We start from the raw sequence: 18,563 nt of genomic DNA on the forward strand, positions 1-18,563 counted from the left end.
AAAGAGGAGAATGAAAAAGCTGGCTTAAAACTCAACATTCAGAAAACTAAGATCATGGCATCTGGTCCCATCATTTCATGGAAAATAGATGGGGAAACAGTGGAAACAGTGAGAGACTTTACTTTCTTGGACTCCAAAATCACTGCAAATAGTGACTGCAGCCATGAAATTAAAAGACACTTGCTCCTTGGAAGAAAAGCTATGACCAACCTAGACAGCATCTTAAAAAGTGGAGACATTGCTTTGTCAAGAAAAGTCCATCTAGTCAAAGCTATGGCTTTTCCAGGAGTCATGTATGGTTGTGAGAGTTGGACTATAAAGAAAGCTGAGCACTGAAGAATTGATAACCTGGTTTAGCAGTTATCACTTCATGGCCATTCTTGTTTCATCTAATATTCCCCCTCCCCACACTTCCCATAATTGGATTATTTTGAAGCAAACCTTGATATTCTGTCATATCACCCGCATACATTTCATTGACCACAATACCATTTTCTCACCTAAAGCAAATTAACAGTAATGTGTCTTTTTTTAACAGTTGCTTGAATTAGTATGCAAATAAGGTTCACAGTAAAATTGGTTGATATTTTTAAAGTCATTTTTAATCTTATAGGTTCTTAGGAAAGTCACTTGTATTAAGATGGTCAGAAATGATATTTTGATTGGAGACCTAGGAAATTAATGAGTTAGGAGTAGGAAGAGCATTCCAGATAGTGGGAATATGTGTGCAAAGGCGGGAAAGGGTGAATCAAGGAATATAAAGGAAGGTGGTTTGACTGATGCATAGTAAAGTGAAAGTGAAGTCGCTCAGTCGTGTCCGACTCTTTGCGACCCCATGGACTGTAGCCTACCAGGCTCCTCCCTCCATGGGATTCTCCAGGCAAAGAGTACTGGAGTGGGGTGCCATTGCCTTCTCCAGGGGATCTTCCCGACCCAGGGATCGAACCCTGGTCTCCTGCATTCCAGGCAGATACTTTAACCTCTGAGCCACCAGGGAAGTCACCTAGTAAACTAGGGAGAAAATATTTTTCCAGATGAGCTACTTCTCAAGTTAACCTCAAACTAGAACTCATTTCTCAGAAAATAGTAATACAATCAGACTAGTTTCTTTTGACTTATTACAGAAGTGCCTGTTTTTAGATATATTGGATTGGCCAAAAAGTTCTTTCCATAGAATGGTACCAAAAACCAGAACGAACTTTTTGGCCAACCCAGTACTTTTATGACCTCAGCTTTCACTGAGGGCTGCAGTAATTTACTCAAGTATGCACAAGGTATAATATTACATGTTTTGTTAAAATAGAATTTTGAAGTCATCGTAGGTTAGCATGGAATCGTAAGAAATAACAGAGATCCTGTGTACCCATTATGCAGTTTTCCCAAGGTTCCCAACTCTAGTTTTCCAAACTGTAGTTTTCTTGGCTGTTGCTTTTATATAATGCAGCCACCAAGATATTGACATTGATAGAGTCAAGGAAAAAAAAAAAAAACATTCTGTCATCGCAAGGATCCTTCCTGTTGCCCTGCTGCAACCACACCCATTTTTATCTTCCTCTTCCTCTGTAGTTTTCTTTTTTTATATTGCCTTTGTCTGGCTTTGGTATCTGGGTAATACTGGCCTCATAAAATGAGTTGAAAAGTATTCTCATCTATTTTCTTGAAAAGATTATGCAAAAATCTGTTTTTATTTATTTATTTATTTGGCTGTGTCAGGCCTTAGTTGGGGCATGTGGGTTCTAGTTCCCTGACCAGGGATCTAACTTGGGCCCCCTGCATTGGCAGCTTGGAGTCTTAGCCACTGGACCACCAGGGAAGTCCCCAAAATTCGTGTTAATTCTTTAAATGTTTGGTAAGCTTCTCTGGTAAAGTTGTTTTAGGTCAGCCTTTCTAGAGGTTTATCAATTTTATTGATTTCCCTCCGACCAAGAGCTTTTTGTTTCAGTGGTTTTTCTTTATTGTTTTACTGTTTCATTGGTTCCTGCTCTTTATGTCTGATTTCTTCCTTCTGCTTATTTTGGGTTCATTTTGCCCATTTTTCAGTGCCTGAAGGTTTATCTCCAGATATTCCAAACATCCCTGTTCTAACTGGTTTCTGGTTTGATTTTTACCATTTGCTTTTATTTTTCTTGCTTTACAATATAAAGTAACCCCATTCTTTTAAAAAGTAGGATCCTTACAACTGTTACTTGGATTGGGAACAAATGAGTTTTAAATAATGATTATGTCTGATATCAGCTTCTGACAATGGAATTATGTCCTGTTGAAGTTTTCCTCTTCATCAGTACAGGTTATTAACTGTTCTGATCTGCTTGCCTACACAAGCATGCATGCACATATACCCACACACTCTCCTCTCCCCCATGTCACCTACAATATTAATTGGGGAAATGGTTTTGCTTTGAGGTATCATTGAGGTTATTATTTTTAATAAGTTATTCTTGGTAAGGATCCAAGTACAAATATTAAAACTTGCATTTTATAGTAAAATATAGCCTTATTCCATAATTAGAGTAATTTCCTATGGAATTCTTTAAAATAAGACTTACTAATTGGACCAGAGCACAGTAAGCATAGAATGAAGGCAAGGACCACATCTGTTCTCCATCATGTTGCTGGCACCTAGCACAGTGACTGGGATATGAGCATTTGTTCAGTGAACTGCCAGTGTGGTAGACATGGTACAGTCTTCTGTAGAAGGCATCATCCTAAAACAGTAGTGATTCATTCCTTGTACGAGCTTTCTGGTTCCTTTATTATATACTGATGACAGTCACAGATGCTGTATCAAATTTGCATTCATACATATAAAATGAGATACAGCCTGCTTACTGAAATTATGGTCCAATTACTAAGTACCTTAGCCAATTTTTTTCATGTCATGTCACCTATAAAAATAGGTATAGTACACTGGGGTAAATAGGCGATACACAGTTTCTGGTACAGGGGCTCCTTCAGGGGAATCTCCTATAATCCATTCATAGCATACTAGTGGGAAAGCTGTGTTTTTTAGACTTTACTGTAGATGTACAGTAGAGTGCTTTAAAATCTGTTTTGTTGTCTTTCCTTCCTTTTCCTATAGTGTGGAAATCGGAGAAAGTGTTCGTGGAGAGGATGTCTACATTGTTCAGAGTGGCTGCGGTGAAATCAATGACAATCTCATGGAACTTTTGATTATGATTAATGCCTGCAAGATTGCTTCAGCCAGCCGGGTTACTGCAGTCATCCCGTGCTTCCCTTATGCCCGGCAGGATAAGAAGGATAAGGTAGGAGTGGAATCTCTCTCTTTTTTTTTTTAATTCTTATTTTCTCAAATCAGGAGAAGCAGGAGCACTTGCCCAAAGTCAAAAAAACTTCCTTAATTATCAAATGTATATTTAGAGGATATTATTTTTTTTATCTTAGGCATTATCTGATTTTCAAAACAATTGATGTGATTGGTTTGTATAAAGCAACACATTTGCATTCTGTCTGTTTTATCCCAGTCATACATATGTGACTGTTGGCTAACTCGGTGCTACTGTTTTCATTGTATCAGTAAGACTAGGAGAAGGCAATGGCAACCCACTCCAATACTCTTGCCTGGAGAATCCCATGGATGGAGGAGCCTGGTAGGCTGCAGTTCATGGGGTCGCTAAGAGTCGGATATGACTGAGCAGCTTCGCTTTCACTTTTCACTTTCATGCATTGGAGAAGGAAATGGCAACCCACTCTAGTGTTCTTGCCTGGAAAATCCTACAGACAGAGGAGCCTGTTGGGTGCCGTCTATGGGGTCACACAGAGTCGGACACGACTGACGTGACTTAGCAGCAGCAGCAGTAAGACTAAGCACCAGCTCCCATGGAGCAGAGAATTTTTTTAAACTGGTAGATCCTCTGGGACCCTCTTGGTTATAGTTGTGACCTCTTCATAGAACTTGAAGTCTGTTACATGAATACACGCATGCACACCTCACCTTCTTTGGAGTATTAGAAGATAAAGCATATAGGTGAAACTTTGCTGGTCCATGTAATTGATGCCCAAATTTTATTAATATGTACGATACCTGGGAGAAGGACAGATACTTTTATTTCAATAGAATACAGTGCTGCTAAGGAGTAGAGTGTAGGACATGGGCCTTGTTATTTTATGCTGCAGTCAGGTCTGTTTGCCTGTTATTTAAGGGGGTTGAGGTTACTAGAAGTTTAGCCTCCGGATGAGTAAGGGGAGTGGTGTAATTAATAAAATAAAAGCCATCCAATGTTGAAGGTCAGGAAGGGTGGTGGTAAGGAGATACCCTTCATCCAAGGTAAGGAGCAGCGGCTGCGCTTTGCTGGAGCAGCCGTGAAGAGATACTCCATGCCCAAAGTAAGAGAAACCCACGTAAGATGGTAGGTGTTGCAAGAGGGCATCAGAGGGCAGACACACTGAAACCATACTCACAGAAAACTAGTCAATCTAATCATACAAGGACCACAGCCTTGTCTAACTCAATGAAACCAAGCCATGCCCGTGGGGCCACCCGAGATGGGTGGGTCATGGTGGAGAGGTCTGACAGAATGTGGTCCACTGGAGAAGGGAATGGCAAACCACTTCAGTATTCTTGCCTTGAGAACCCCATGAACAGTAGGAAAAGGCAAAATGATAGGATACTGAAAGAGGAACTCCCCAGGTCGGTAGGTGCCCAATATGCTACTGGAGATCAGTGGAGAAATAACTCCAGAAAGAATGAAGGGATGGAGCCAAAGCAAAAACAACACCCAGCTGTGGATGTGACTGGTGATAGCAGCAAGGTCTGATGCTGTAAAGAGCAATATTGCATAGGAACCTGGAATGTCAGGTCCATGAATCAAGGCAAATTGGAAGTGGTCAAACAAGAGATGGCAAGGGTGAACATCGACATTCTAGGAATCAGCGAACTAAAATGGACTGGAATGGGTGAATTTAACTCAGATGACCATTATATCTACTACTGCGGGCAGGAATCCCTCAGAAGAAATGGAGTAGCCATCATGGTCAACAAAAGGGTCTGAAATGCAGAGCTTGGATGCAATCTCAAAAACGACAGAATGATCTCTGTTCATCTCCAAGGCAAACCATTCAGGATCACAGTTATCCAAGTCTATGCCCTAACCAGTAACGCTGAAGAAGCTGAAGTTGAATGCTTTTATGAAGACCTACAAGACCTTTTAGAACTAGCACCCCCAAAAGATGTCCTTTTCATTATAGGGGACTGGAATGCAAAAGTAGGAAGTCAAGAAACACCTGGAGTAACAGGCAAATTTGGCCTTGGAATACAGAATGAAGCAGGGCAAAGACTAATAGAGTTTTGCCAAGGAAATGCACTGGTCATAGCAGACACCCTCTTCCAACAACACAAGAGAAGACTCTACACATGGACATCACCAGATGGTCAACACCGAAATCAGATTGATTATATTCTTTGCAGCCAAAGATGGAGAAGCTCTATACAGTCAACAAAAACAAGACCAGGAGCTGACTGTGGCTCAGATCATGAACTCCATATTACCAAATTCAGACTTAAACTGAAGAAAGTAGGGAAAACCACTAGACTATTCAGGTATGACCTAAATCAAATCCCTTATGATTATACAGTGGAAGTGAGAAGTAGATTTAAGGGCCTAGATCCGATAGAGTGCCTGATGGAATGAGGTTCGTGACATTGTATAGGAGACAGGGATCAAGACCATCCCCATGGAAAAGAAATGCAAAAAAGCAAAATGGCTGTCTGGGGAAGCCTTACAAATAGCTGTGAAAAGAAGAGAGGTGAAAAGCAAAGGAGAAAAGGAAAGATATAAGCATCTGAATGCAGAGTTCCAGAGAATAGCAAGAAGAGATAAGAAAGCCTTCTTCAGTAATCAATGCAAAGAAATAGAGGAAAAGATCAGAATGGGAAAGACTAGAGATCTCTTCAAGAAAATTAGAGATACCAAGGGAACATTTCATGCAAAGATGGGCTCAATAAAGGACAGAAATGGTATGGACCTAACAAGCAGAAGACATTAAGAAGAGGTGGCAAGAATACACGGAAGAACCGTACAAAAAAGATCTTCACGACCCAGATAACCATGATGGTGTTAGCACTAATCTAGAGCCAGACATCCTGGAATGTGAAGTCAAGTGGGCCTTGGAAAACATCGCTGCAAACAAAGCTAGTGGAGGTGATGGAATTCCAGTTGAGCTGTTTCAGATCCTGAAAGATGATGCTGTGAAACTGCTGCACTCAATATGCCAGCAAATTTGGAAAACTCAGCAGTGGCCACAGGACTAGAAAAGGTCAGTTTTCATTCCAATCCCAAAGAAAGGCAATGCCAAAGAATGCTCAAACTACCGCACAATTGCACTCATCTCACATGCTAGTAAAGTAATGCTCAAAATTCTCCAAGCCAGGCTTCAGCAATACGTGAACCGCGAACTCCTTGATGTTCAAGCTGGTTTTAGAAAAGGCAGAGGAACCAGAGATCAAATTGCCAACATCCGCTGGATCATGGAAAAAGCAAGAGAGTTTCAGAAAAACATCTATTTCTGCTTTATTGATTATGCCAAAGCCCTTGACTGTGTGGATCACAATAAACTGTGGAAAATTCTGAAAGAGATGGAAATATGAGACCACCTGACCTGCCTCTTGAGAAATCTGTATGCAGGTCAGGAAGCAGCAGTTAGAACTGGACATGGAACAACAGACTGGTTCCAAATAGGAAAAGGAGTACGTCAAGGCTGTATATTGTCACCCTGCTTATTTCACTTATATGCAGAGTACATCATGAGAAACAGGGGACTGGAAGAAACACAAGCTGGAATCAAGATTGCCGGGAGAAATATCAATAACCTCAGATATGCAGATGACACCACCCTTATGGCAGAAAGTGAAGAGGAACTAACAAGCCTCTTGATGAAAGTGAAAGAGGAGAGTGAAAATTGGTTTAAAGCTCAACATTCAGAAAACAAAGATCATGGCATCCAGTCCCATCACTTCATGGGAAATTGATGGAGAAACAGTGGAAACAGTGTCAGACTTTATTTTTTTTTGGCTCCAAAATCACTGCAGATGGTGACTGCAGCCATGAAATTAAAAGACTCTTTGGAAGAAAAGTTATGACCAACCTAGACAGCATATTCAAAAGCAGAGACATTACTTTGCCGACTAACGTCCGTCTAGTCAAGGCTATCGTTTTTCCAGTGGTCATGTATGGATGTGAGAGTTGGACTGTGAAGAAAGCTGAGTGCCGAAGAATTGATGTGTTTGAACTGTGGTGTTGGAGAAGACTCTTGAGAGTCCCTTGGACTGCAAGGAGATCCAACCAGTCCATTCTGAAGGAGATCAACCCTGGGATTTCTTTGGAAGGAATGATGCTAAAGCTGAAACTCCAGTACTTTGGCCACCTCATGCGAAGAGTTGACTCATTGGAAAAGACTCTGATGCTGGGAGGGACTGGGGGCAGGAGGAGAAGGGGACGACAGAGGATGAGATGGCTGGATGGCATCACTGACTCAATGGACGTGAGTCTGAGTGAACTCCGGGAGTTGGTGATGGACACGGAGGCCTGGCGTGCTGCGATTCATGGGGCTGCAAAGAGTCAGACACGACTGAGCGACTGAACTGAACTGAACTGATACTTTTCATCCTTTGATGTGCCTTTAAAATGTTGACATGTTAGATGTTGCACAGGTTTGAGTATGTATGTCTTAAAAGAGATTTTAATACAATTCTTTCAAAAAAGATTTGTATACAGTCTGCCTAATTTAAATAATTGAGCATTGGAAAGACTTTAATAGGCTGAAAATATGTACATGAAGAAAGTGAAAGGTTGGGAAGGTTTTTTTCTGACGTATGTATCCTGATTTGGAAAAATGATGTTCCACTTCCTATTTGTGCCAGATTGTGATGAACTGAAAATCAGTGGCTGTATCACTTTGTATGAATTTTCTGGTAGCACAGTGCCTTAAACACAATAGGTATACAATAAATAAATGCTTCTTGAGCAAATGAATTGTTTTTCAGATTGGCTTTTTTTCCTCTTTCCTTCCCTCCTCTTAGAGCCGGGCTCCAATCTCAGCCAAGCTGGTTGCAAATATGCTCTCTGTAGCAGGCGCGGATCATATCATCACCATGGACCTTCATGCTTCTCAAATTCAGGTATCATTGCAAGCTAAATATTAGCTTAGGGATTATTAGGGATTAGACATGGGGTAAGAGAGGACTGAATGCTGAAAACCACAGGGTAGCAAAAACTGCCCAAGTACAACTCAAACTAGACATTGATGACATTTTCAGCATCCTCACCTGAAGCATAGTTCATGGTCTTAGTCATGTGGGCTGATTGTACAGGGAGGCAGTTTGGGATTCTGGGAAGAACGTAGTAGGCTTTGGCATCAATCTGAGTTTGAAGACTGGCTCTGACACTTACAACCTTTGTAACCTTGGGCAGGTTATTTAACTTCTCTGAATACACACTGCTTTGTTATCGTGAGAATCAAACAAGAAATAAAATTCATAGTGAAACACCTGGCTCATGAAAGATATGAAATAAATGGGAGTTGTTATTGTTATCATTAAATTTAGAACCATAGATATTGGAGCCTACTTTCTAGCATTAAAAGAGTTGGGGAGCAGAATAGTACCTTATAGTTGATAACTTTTTAAAGAGACTTTGAAATCATTATCTTTGGAGGCTTCTGAGAATTCAGTGAGATACAGGCCAGATGATTATATACCCATTTTATAGAAGAGGGACAGATAAGTTGTGAAGTACAACAACTCAGTAGCAACTAGTATTAGAACACAAATCTCCTGACTGCTAGTTACTGTGACCATTTATTATAAATGCCTTCCACTAGGTTTATATACCATAGCATCTCTAACTGGTGTACCGTTAGCTTTGGCTCTCTTAACAAGCCAGCCCAACATTGAGTGGCAGAAGGTAGTAAGTATATATTACCCCTTGGGTCTGCACACTGGCTGGGTAGTTCTGATCTTGGCTGGACTTGGCTGTTTTCCTCAGGAGCTTGTTCATATGGCTGTGGTCAGTTGCGGGTTATCCGGGGGTTCACTTTGTGGCTGGGCTTTCTTGCACAACCCACACTCTAGGAGTCTGCTTTTACAGTCTGCCATACTGGGCATGTTTTCGGATCAGTTTGAATGTTCCAGTAAAGTATTCTTTGGGCAAGTTACTATTCTCTTTGTGTTCATTATTTGTAAATGGAAGAGAAGGGAAACAAGCCAAACTGACCCAGGTTCGTTCTTTCTGCAGGGCTTTTTTGATATCCCAGTCGACAATTTGTATGCAGAGCCAGCGGTCCTCAAGTGGATAAGGGAGAACATCTCTGAGTGGAGGAACTGCACAATTGTCTCACCTGATGCTGGAGGAGCAAAGAGGTATGGTTGAAATTCATATTATTCCCAACGTAGTAGGGAAAGTTTTCAGACAGTTGTGTCAGGAAGTGATCTTTTGTTGTTGAACTGAGTTTTTCTTTTCTTGAAGTATAGTTGATTTACAATGGTAAGTTTCAAGTATACAACAAAGTGGTCTGAAAAAGACTATAAAGACTACATATATATATATATATATAAAGTCTTTTTCCAATTCTTTTTCAGTATAGGTGATTACAAGATACTGAGAAGCAACAGTTTTTAAGTATATGGATGTTCTGATAGCTTAGGACATGGGCTGGATATGGTTTTACTGGCCTGAGTCACTGCCTGAAAGATAAGATAGCAGCAGAGGGGCACAAAATAGTCTGGCATCATGGGCTTGACCAAAATCCATCAGTGACTCAGCACTGCAGGGTCAGTGACAGCGCTATGACCCATTAGGAGGAGGCAATTTGATTTTCTAATGAATGCCACTTGCTATCAAAACCTATGATGATAGTGAACAAGTAAGCTTTTACATGGACTTCCCCTGTGGCTTAGCAGTAAAGGATCCGCCTTCAATGCAGGAGACACGGGTTCAATCCCTGGGTCAGGAAGATCCCCCAGAGGAGGGCATGACCACCTACTCTAGTATTCTTGCCTAGAGAATCCCATGGACAGAGGAGCCTGGCGGGCTACAGTCCAGAGGGTCGCAAACAGTCGGACAGACTGAAGCAGCCTAGTACTCATGTACAACCTTTTGTGCATACCTCTTAATGTTGTTGGTTAAACCATTTTGACCTTTTGAATTAGAATACTAAGCAGGTCGGAAAAGAAAGTGTGATTTTCTTTAAGCCAAGCGCTGAACAGTCGAAACAAACTGATTGCCAGGGATTGCCAGTTGCAGTGCTTCAGCTCACGTGGTACAGACTAAGAGCTTTTCATTTCCTTAGTGGCTCACTCGTTAGTAATGCATTCAGAAGTGTGACGCATGTTCTTCTTGTTGTGGAAATAGAATGAAGAGCTACAAAACACAGATGATTAGGAAATGCCAATTCACATCTTTGCAAAAGTCATTCAAATTTTCAATGACTATTTCTCAACGACCTCTTTATTTCAGGAACTTCAACAGAACTGATAAGCTGAGAGCTTGAGTTCTGTTCTCCAGCCAGATGCATGGTTTTGCGAGTCTGTTGTTGTTGCTAGTTACCATCTATGACACTAGAGATAGAGCCTAAAACACATCCCCCTCACAGTGGTTGTCATGCTTGTGAAGATCATCTTCCACAGAGACTGAGAAAACAGTCTCATTTGAAATAAGTAATCAAGCACAATTTTCTTTCCAAAGTTGGGTACAGAAAAACTGCCTTCAGTAGATGGTTTAAAGTGAAAGTGAAGTCGCTCAGTCGTTTCCAGCTCTTTGTGATCCCGTGGACTGTAACCCTCCAGGCTTCTCTGTCCATGGGATTCTCCAGGCAAGAATACTGGAGTGGGGTGCCATTTCCTTCTCCAAGTAGATGGTTTATTGCTCCATAATTGTGTTTACTGTTTTCTTTTTTAAATCATTTATTTGTTTATTACTGTCCTGGGTCTTCATTGCTGCTCTTGGACTTTCTCTAGCTGTGGCAAGTGGGGGCTAGTTGTGCGGTGTGGACTTCTCATTGTGGTGGCTTCTGTCGTGGAGCGCAGGTTCAGTCGTGGTGGTGCATGGGCTCAGTTGCCCTGAGGCATGTGGAATCTTCCTGGACCAGGGATCCAATCCGTGTCCCCTGCATTGGCAGACAGATTCTTAACCAGGGAAGTCCTGTAATTTTCTTCTAGTGATGGAATCTTTTCAAAGTGAGTGGCTATCACATCTGTCTTGGCAGGGTTTGGGGGCTAGGTAGAAATGCCTGTGCAGTTGTGACCTGCATGCAGTTCTCCCCTCAAGGACACAGGGAGTGACTTTTTGGAGCCGTTCATACTTTGTCAGGCACTGAGTTTGTTGGCCACTGAGTATGGATGGCTTAGGATGCTTGAACGAAGTGATCATGCATTTGCCTCATCTAAGTAATCATTCCAAGCAGATGGGTGACTCTTGATGTTATGCGCCCACACAGTAGGGATGGAGAGCACACAGGATATGGGGCGTTTAGATCAGGTGCAGATGCTGCCTAGGTTGTGGTCCAAGTCTTGTCTGTTCTCTATTATATGGTCACAGCTTCTCCCGTATTCTGCACAAACTCAAAATATGTGAGCGTAGTCACAAGGGAAATAGGACATGATACTCGGTTGGATCAGCACTCCATTAAGAAACAAAGCCCAAAGCACAGGCCTCTTCACACATAACAAGATGGCAGGGTGGAATGTGGCCGCAGATGTCACAGGCAGCACAACCATGCGCTGAATGGATTGCTGCTTGAGAGATTACGTGATACTTTGTCACCAGACAGATTTGTCTTCTATCCCACCTTCTAGTCTGGTTTGTATTACCTTGTAATTTAAACAAAAGGAATTGTTTTGATTTGGAAATCCTTTGGTCTGTACAGCAAGATGCCCAGTTTGCCTGCTTAATTGGTATAACTTTCTTTCTAGCAGTCATTAAAGGAACTCCCAAGCTTGGTGTCCAGGTACGGTTGACATCAACAGTTGGTAGATCACTGAGGAGAGTGTGATGAGGGCACAACAGAACAGGCTGGGCACTGCTTCTCTCCCACCAAATTCAGGTTCACTTTTCACCACATTCACATGTCATAATGGGACCGTCGACACTCCCGGCATTGGTTAACCAAGTTGTATATTTCTCCCCTTCTGCCAGTCCAGTAAACGAACATGCCCTAGCATTCATTATACTGCTTCCTGGGATTGCTGAGAGTTAGTTGTCTATCTCCTACTGTAACCCAGAGTGAATTTTAATCTAAGTTTGACTAATAATTCATAAACTACTCTTAAGATGTGGGAGGCATCTTGGAGTATGAAGCCATTCATCTATGAAACCCAATTTGTGATGCCAATTAATTGCAGTTACTTTCTTCCAACCCTGGGTCCCGTTGAGTTTCATGGAGTATTCTCACCTAGAAAATAAGCCCATCCTTTAGTTCCTTTCTTTGTCTTAAGATACACACACACACTGGTTTTAAGTGAGGTTTTAACTGTGAATACCCGGTGTTGCAGAGTGACTTCCATCGCAGACCGGTTGAATGTGGACTTTGCCTTGATTCACAAAGAACGGAAGAAGGCCAATGAAGTGGACCGCATGGTGCTCGTAGGGGACGTGAAGGACCGTGTGGCCATCCTCGTGGATGACATGGCTGACACTTGTGGCACAATCTGCCATGCAGCTGACAAGTGAGTGCCTGCTGGTGGGGCTGGGCGCTGCACGTGAAAAACTACTGTCTGACTGCCCTAAGCCTGCTGATTCTCTTTGCAACTCAGTTTAGGGAATTCTAACTGACTGTTTTGTCACCCTAGGCTTGAATTGCAATGCATGTAGATTGACGGGTATTCTTACTTTTTTTCCTCTAGAGTTTCTTAGTTTTATTTTTCCTTGCTATTGTGCTAGACTGTATACAACATGAAATTTGCCATTTTAACTGTTTTTGGGGGGATCGTGCAGCTTTTGGGATTTTAGTTGTCTGACCAGGGATTGAACCCACAGCAGTGAAAACAGAGTCCTAATCACTGGATCACCAGGAAATTCCCCATTTTAATCATTTTTAAGTGTGCAGCTCAGTGACATTAGTTATAGTCACAGTGTTGTGCAGCACTGTATTTCCGAGAAATTATCTCATCTCTCTGAGTGACCATACTTTGCGGCTTGTGGGATCTCAGTTTCCTGACTAGGGATCGAGCCTGTGCCCTTGGCAGTGAAATCGTATGGGGTCCTAACCACCAAACTGCCAGGGAATTCCCTGAGTAATCTACTTTTGATAGTTCTTTAAAACAGGTTAAGGTAAGAAATCCATAGCCCTGAGCAGACAGAAATATATTCCCATATTTATTTATTTTTTATGTTTTTTTAAATTTTATTTTCTTACTTTACTGTATTGGTTTTGCCATACAATGACATGAATCCACCACAGGTGTACATGAGTTCCCAACCCTGAACCCCTCTCCCACCACCCTCCCCATAGCATCTCTCTGGGTCATCCCAGTGCACCAGCCCCAAGCATCCTGTATCCTGTATCAAACCTAGACTAGCGATTTGTTTCTTACATGATAGTATACATGTTTCAATGCCATTCTCCCAAATCATCCCACCCTCTCCCTCTCCCTCAGAGTCCAAAAGTCCGTTCTATACATCTGTGTCTCTTTTGCTGTCTCGCATACAGGGTTATCATTACCATCTTTCTAAATTCCATATATATGTGTCAGTATACTATATTGGTGTTTTTCTTTCTGGCTTATTTCACTCTGTATAATTGGCTCCAGTTTCATCCATCTCATTAGAACGGATTCAAATGTATTCTTTTTAATGGCTGAGTAATACTCCATTGTTTATATGTACCACAGCTTTCTTATCCATTCATCTCCTGATGGACATCTAGGTTGCTTCCATGTCCTGGCTATTATAAACAGTGCTGCGATAAACATTGGGGTACACGTGTCTCTTTCAATTCTGGTTTCCTCAGTGTGTATGCCCAGCAGTGGGATTGCTGGGTCATAAGGCAGTTCTATTTCCAGTTTTTTTAAGGAATCTCCACACTGTTCTCCATAGTGGCTGTACTAGTTTGCATTTCCACCAACAGTGTAATAGGGTTCCCTTTTCTCCACACCCTCTCCAGCATTTATTGCTTGTAGACTATATTTTACCTAAGTGGGAAACCCTGGCCTTACCTCTAGACTGTCCATTTTTGCTGCTACTTCCTTCATTCTTACTCTTTCTCATCATTTGCCTGCGCTGTTCTGAATTACTTTGCCTCTCTTCTCTGCTGCCATTTACCAGTCTCTTACCTCCCAGTCCATCTTTCACATTGCTGCCCCACTGGCTTATCTTCCTAAAACTAGATTCCCCTCATGCCTTCTTTAAAACTGTAAATGGCTCCCCATTGCTTATAATCCAAGTCACTGTGGACAGCATTGTTTCTCATAATTTTTAAAAATCTCATACATATATATATATATATATATATATATATATATATATATATGTTGTTGTTTAGTTGCTAAGCCGTGTCTGACTCTTTTGCAACCCATGGGCTGTAGCCTGCCAGGCTCTTCTATCCATGGGATTTTCCAGGCAAGAATACTGAAGTGGGCTGCAATTTTCTTCTCCAGTGCGTGTGTGTGTGTATGTGTGTGTGTGTGTGTGCGCGCGCGCGCTTTAAAAAAAAAAAACACTTGTATGCAGAGTGATTTCCTGGCTTGGATCCTGGAGTATGAATTTATAAAACTCCTTTTATCTGTCATATTAGTAAGATAATGCTAATTACTCATAACAGATCAACTCCCTTAATACAGTAAAGTTACTTGTTCATGGTATTCTCCAGTGCAAGTATGCCCCTTTCAGTCTTATGGCGCTGCGTCTTTAACATTTCCATTGTGGCCAGCCAGAAAGGGAAAAGAGCATGGAGGATCATCCATGGGAAGTTTTTTATAAGAATCTGTCCACATTTAGATAGCCAGAATTAAGTCACTTGGCCATACCTAACTATGCAAGGGAGGCTGGGAAGTGTCTAGCTGTGTACTAGAAAGAAGAAGAGACAGATTTTGTTGAGCATAGCTGTTTGTGCCACAGTCCTTTAACACTAATCCAGACCTATTCAGATAAGTTATTGACTGAACTATATCACCTGAAAATTCAACCCTAACCCCCAGTGTGATGGTATTTGGAGATGGGACCTTTGGGAGGTAATTAGGTTTAGGTGAGGGCATGAGGGTGGGGCCCTCGTGATGATATTGGTGTCCTTATAAGCAGAGACACCAGAGAGCTCTTCCCAACCCCATTCTTCCTCTCGATCTGTGCACACAAAGAGATCACATAAGCACATAGTGAGATGGCCACCAACAAACCAAGAGAAGAGGTCTCAGAACAAAACCTACCTTGCTGGCCCCTTGATCTTAGACTTCCCAACTTCCAGAAACAAGCGAGAAATAAAATTTAGTTTAAGTCATCCAGTCTGTGGTATTCTGTTATGGCAGTGCAAGCTAACTAAAACATTCCTCTTCACTAACTTGGATTTTATAGTAACAAGTAAGACTACTCCTAATCAACTCTCCTTTTTCCTCTAGACTTCTCTCAGCTGGAGCCACCAGGGTTTATGCTATCCTGACTCATGGAATCTTTTCTGGCCCAGCCATTTCTCGTATTAATAATGCATGCTTTGAAGCAGTAGTAGTCACCAATACCATACCTCAGGAGGATAAGATGAAGCATTGCTCCAAAATACAGGTGAGACTGAGATTCTTGCAAAACAAGACTCCTCTGAGTATTTAGGAGGTGATTACATGTGTTGAATTAGGTCTCTGGGTGGGTTCTGAAGATTTCCTCCATTGCTCTCAAGGGTTAGCCATCAGGATCTGTGACCCAAAAGGAAGGATCATGTGTCTAAAAATTCAAACAGCTTGACCTCAGACTCTCTGGAAGATGGAACCCAGGATTTTGTGTTTTAACAGACTCTCCCAGTGTTTGTGATGCACATCAGGTCCATGCTTTACCGTTTGTGTGTGTCACTCTTGTCTGTCAGCCCCTGCAAACATAATGTAAAACCTTCAAACTGGTTTTTAAATGCCAGCCCACCACCATCTTGGTGAGTCAAGAGTGTTTCCTCCACTGTCATTTTGACTCTTTCTTAAGTGGTTGGTTGTGTTTAAAATGTGAGTATGAAGAGCAGCTGGTTGTGGGCTCACTTGGGGAAACAGCACAGTGCACAGTCTTAAGAGGAAGGCCCCTCATTGGGCTGCTCATCAGTGTCTGCAATGGCCAGTCAATCATCTCTGTCTGTATACTAACCCGATGCTCCCCTTGCCTTCCTAGGTGATTGACATCTCCATGATCCTCGCGGAAGCCATCAGGAGAACTCACAATGGAGAGTCCGTCTCCTATCTGTTCAGCCATGTCCCTTTATAATAGAATAACTCCTGAGGCTTTTCAAAAATAAAGTGAGCCCCACCCCTTGTTTTTTTCTTTGGTGTTTGATGAAAAATCCAGCAAAAGACCCAGCTTGTTGCAGTGTAGTTCTCTACATCCCACATCAGTTATATGAGCGATACTACTATTGTATTGGCCAAAAAGTTCATTTGGGTTGTTCCTTAACAGCTTATGGGAAAACCTGAATGAACTTATTGGTCAACCCAATACGTTATAGAAATATAGAGTGACAGTAGCTGCTGGGATTTTCTACCTGTATTGTCTCATCCTGGCTTCTTTGATCTTGTGAGCCTTGCAGCTTTAACTGTTCAGCTTCTACAAGATGTCGGACTTTGGAAAGCTTTGTGTAGAGTGTCCAAATATGTTTGGGGAAGCTCAGACTACTTTGCATGTGAATGCTTCAGCAACTGCCCCCACCCTGCAATGTGTGATAAGTTCTCTAAAGTCTGTACTAGATTATGCAAGAGCCTAGGGAAACCCGAACCCAGATCTGGTGGCTGAGCCCCTGTAAGGCTAGAGAAGCCCTCGGGCAGGAGCCTGAGGGGAAGCAACCCACCATAGAGCAAATGATTCTTGGGAGGAAAAAGCCTGATCCATCCACCCCTTGCTTGGATTCTGTCACTTGGATTCTTTTTTGTCCCTATTCCTTTCCGTTTGGCCTGATCTTCTTTTCCTGGCCAAATATCCACTTGGTCCCAAGTGATTGTTGTGCCATAGTTTTCTGGAAAGCAAACTCAATTCCTGCTCTGTGATCTGTAACATTAACATGAGATGATTCTGCTGTAGCTTAATCTTCCTTAGCCCACTACCACTGCGGTAGTAGGTTTTAGGTGGTGGTGTAGTGCCTTTTGATTAATTTAACTGTTTATCATCTTTCTTTGGATCTATTTGGCCTCTCAAATGACCTGAGATTTCTGTTTTAAAAAAGTTGATATTACTGTCTCTTGTAGAAGAAACTAATAAAGTTATCTCTTTGATTGTGGGTCTATATCTGTACTGGTTTCCCTGCTGAAGCTTTGGTTTAGGTGTCTTGGCCGCCCAATCATGGTTCTTACTTCTTTGTTTCCAAGCTGTTAACTGTATTGTTAAGCCAATAATAGACACAGCTGCACTTTTCTTCAGTTATAAGAATTGAAGATGCCTGGGGTTAATTGAGAACTAGGTATAGTGTAATTCTTTGCATTATACCTAAGTTATAGGCTGTATATGCCTGTTGGATCTCTGGTTCTTAATCCTGATGTTAGGAATTAGGTCTTTTCTTAGAGGAAGGGAGTAGTTTTTATAATTTATTCATTTTTTGAGCCAGTTTTGCCAAATGTGGTTAAAACTTCCCTCCATCTGTAGTTGACATACATTTAGCATTTAATTTCAGCTCTTCTAATTATAATGCATTCCAAAATGTTACATGAGGGTTTTTTGTGTGAGTGTGTGTGTGTGCATTATCAAATCAGCACACTGACTTTTTGAGAAACTAAATGCTTCTAGAGCTTTGTGAAGGGTGCTGCCTTGTCTTTGAAGCCTGGTTCGGCTTTTGTTTTTGTTGTATATTGAGTATCAGGGTATTTACAATGATCTTTTGGAAAAAGTGATTCAAAAGGGAACCGAATTGAGCTGTGAAATGTGTTCCTCTGACCCTCTAGGCCTCTTTGCTTTCAGGTCTTTGATCTGGGGCCAGCTGACGTGGAACACTGATGCCATAAATTGCTTATTCTGCTATTTCCTGAAGTATTGGGTCACTGAATCAGGGTTTGCTATGTCAGAATTTTTTTGACATCAGGACCCCCTACTCTGGGCCCTCTTGGGCAATCCGGTTCCTAGGATGAGCTTTTGAGGCCCTCAGGAAAGGCCCTTAGCCCCCATCTTTGATTCCTGTGCCTGAGGGCAGGTCAGGATTCAATTCCCTGTGACACCCAGCATAGTGCCTGAAGTACTGCCAGAACTGTTCTTTTATCCTCCAGTGAGAGTCCCAAGTGTCCTGGATGGCAAGCAATTCTTAACTGGGGAACAGTAGCAGGAACAGGCCTGGAGGGGCCAGGGAGGAGGCATAAAAGCTGAATGGAGTTGCAAGGAAAGCACAGTTGAGAAGAGACTAGCCTTAATAGCCGTGTAATTACTTCTGAGCAAAAGACATCACCAGGTTTGATT

General features: G+C 41.9%; 1 protein-coding gene across 4 annotated transcripts in view; it reads left to right on the top strand.

Moving 5' to 3' along the window:
• The window catches only part of PRPS1 (phosphoribosyl pyrophosphate synthetase 1), a 41,212-nt gene that overhangs the window by 9,422 nt on the left and 13,227 nt on the right, over nucleotides 1-18,563 (top strand). The window contains exons 2-8 of one of the 4 annotated variants that reach the window (XM_068962426.1): nucleotides 3,080-3,269; nucleotides 5,227-5,229; nucleotides 8,036-8,134; nucleotides 9,249-9,373; nucleotides 12,503-12,676; nucleotides 15,560-15,719; nucleotides 16,305-17,735. In XM_068962426.1, the coding sequence (XP_068818527.1) occupies nucleotides 3,080-3,269; nucleotides 5,227-5,229; nucleotides 8,036-8,134; nucleotides 9,249-9,373; nucleotides 12,503-12,676; nucleotides 15,560-15,719; nucleotides 16,305-16,397 (844 nt within the window). In that variant the 3' untranslated portion in view covers nucleotides 16,398-17,735. Of the gene's footprint in view, nucleotides 1-3,079; nucleotides 3,270-5,226; nucleotides 5,230-6,713; nucleotides 6,717-8,035; nucleotides 8,135-9,248; nucleotides 9,374-12,502; nucleotides 12,677-15,559; nucleotides 15,720-16,304; nucleotides 17,736-18,563 lie in introns of those variants that run through there. The other 3 variants (XM_068962427.1, XM_068962425.1, XM_068962424.1) reach the window with 3 other exon arrangements.

This window comes from Capricornis sumatraensis, chromosome X, assembly GCF_032405125.1.
Source record: "Capricornis sumatraensis isolate serow.1 chromosome X, serow.2, whole genome shotgun sequence".
In the NCBI taxonomy this organism is placed as follows: domain Eukaryota; kingdom Metazoa; phylum Chordata; class Mammalia; order Artiodactyla; family Bovidae; genus Capricornis; species Capricornis sumatraensis.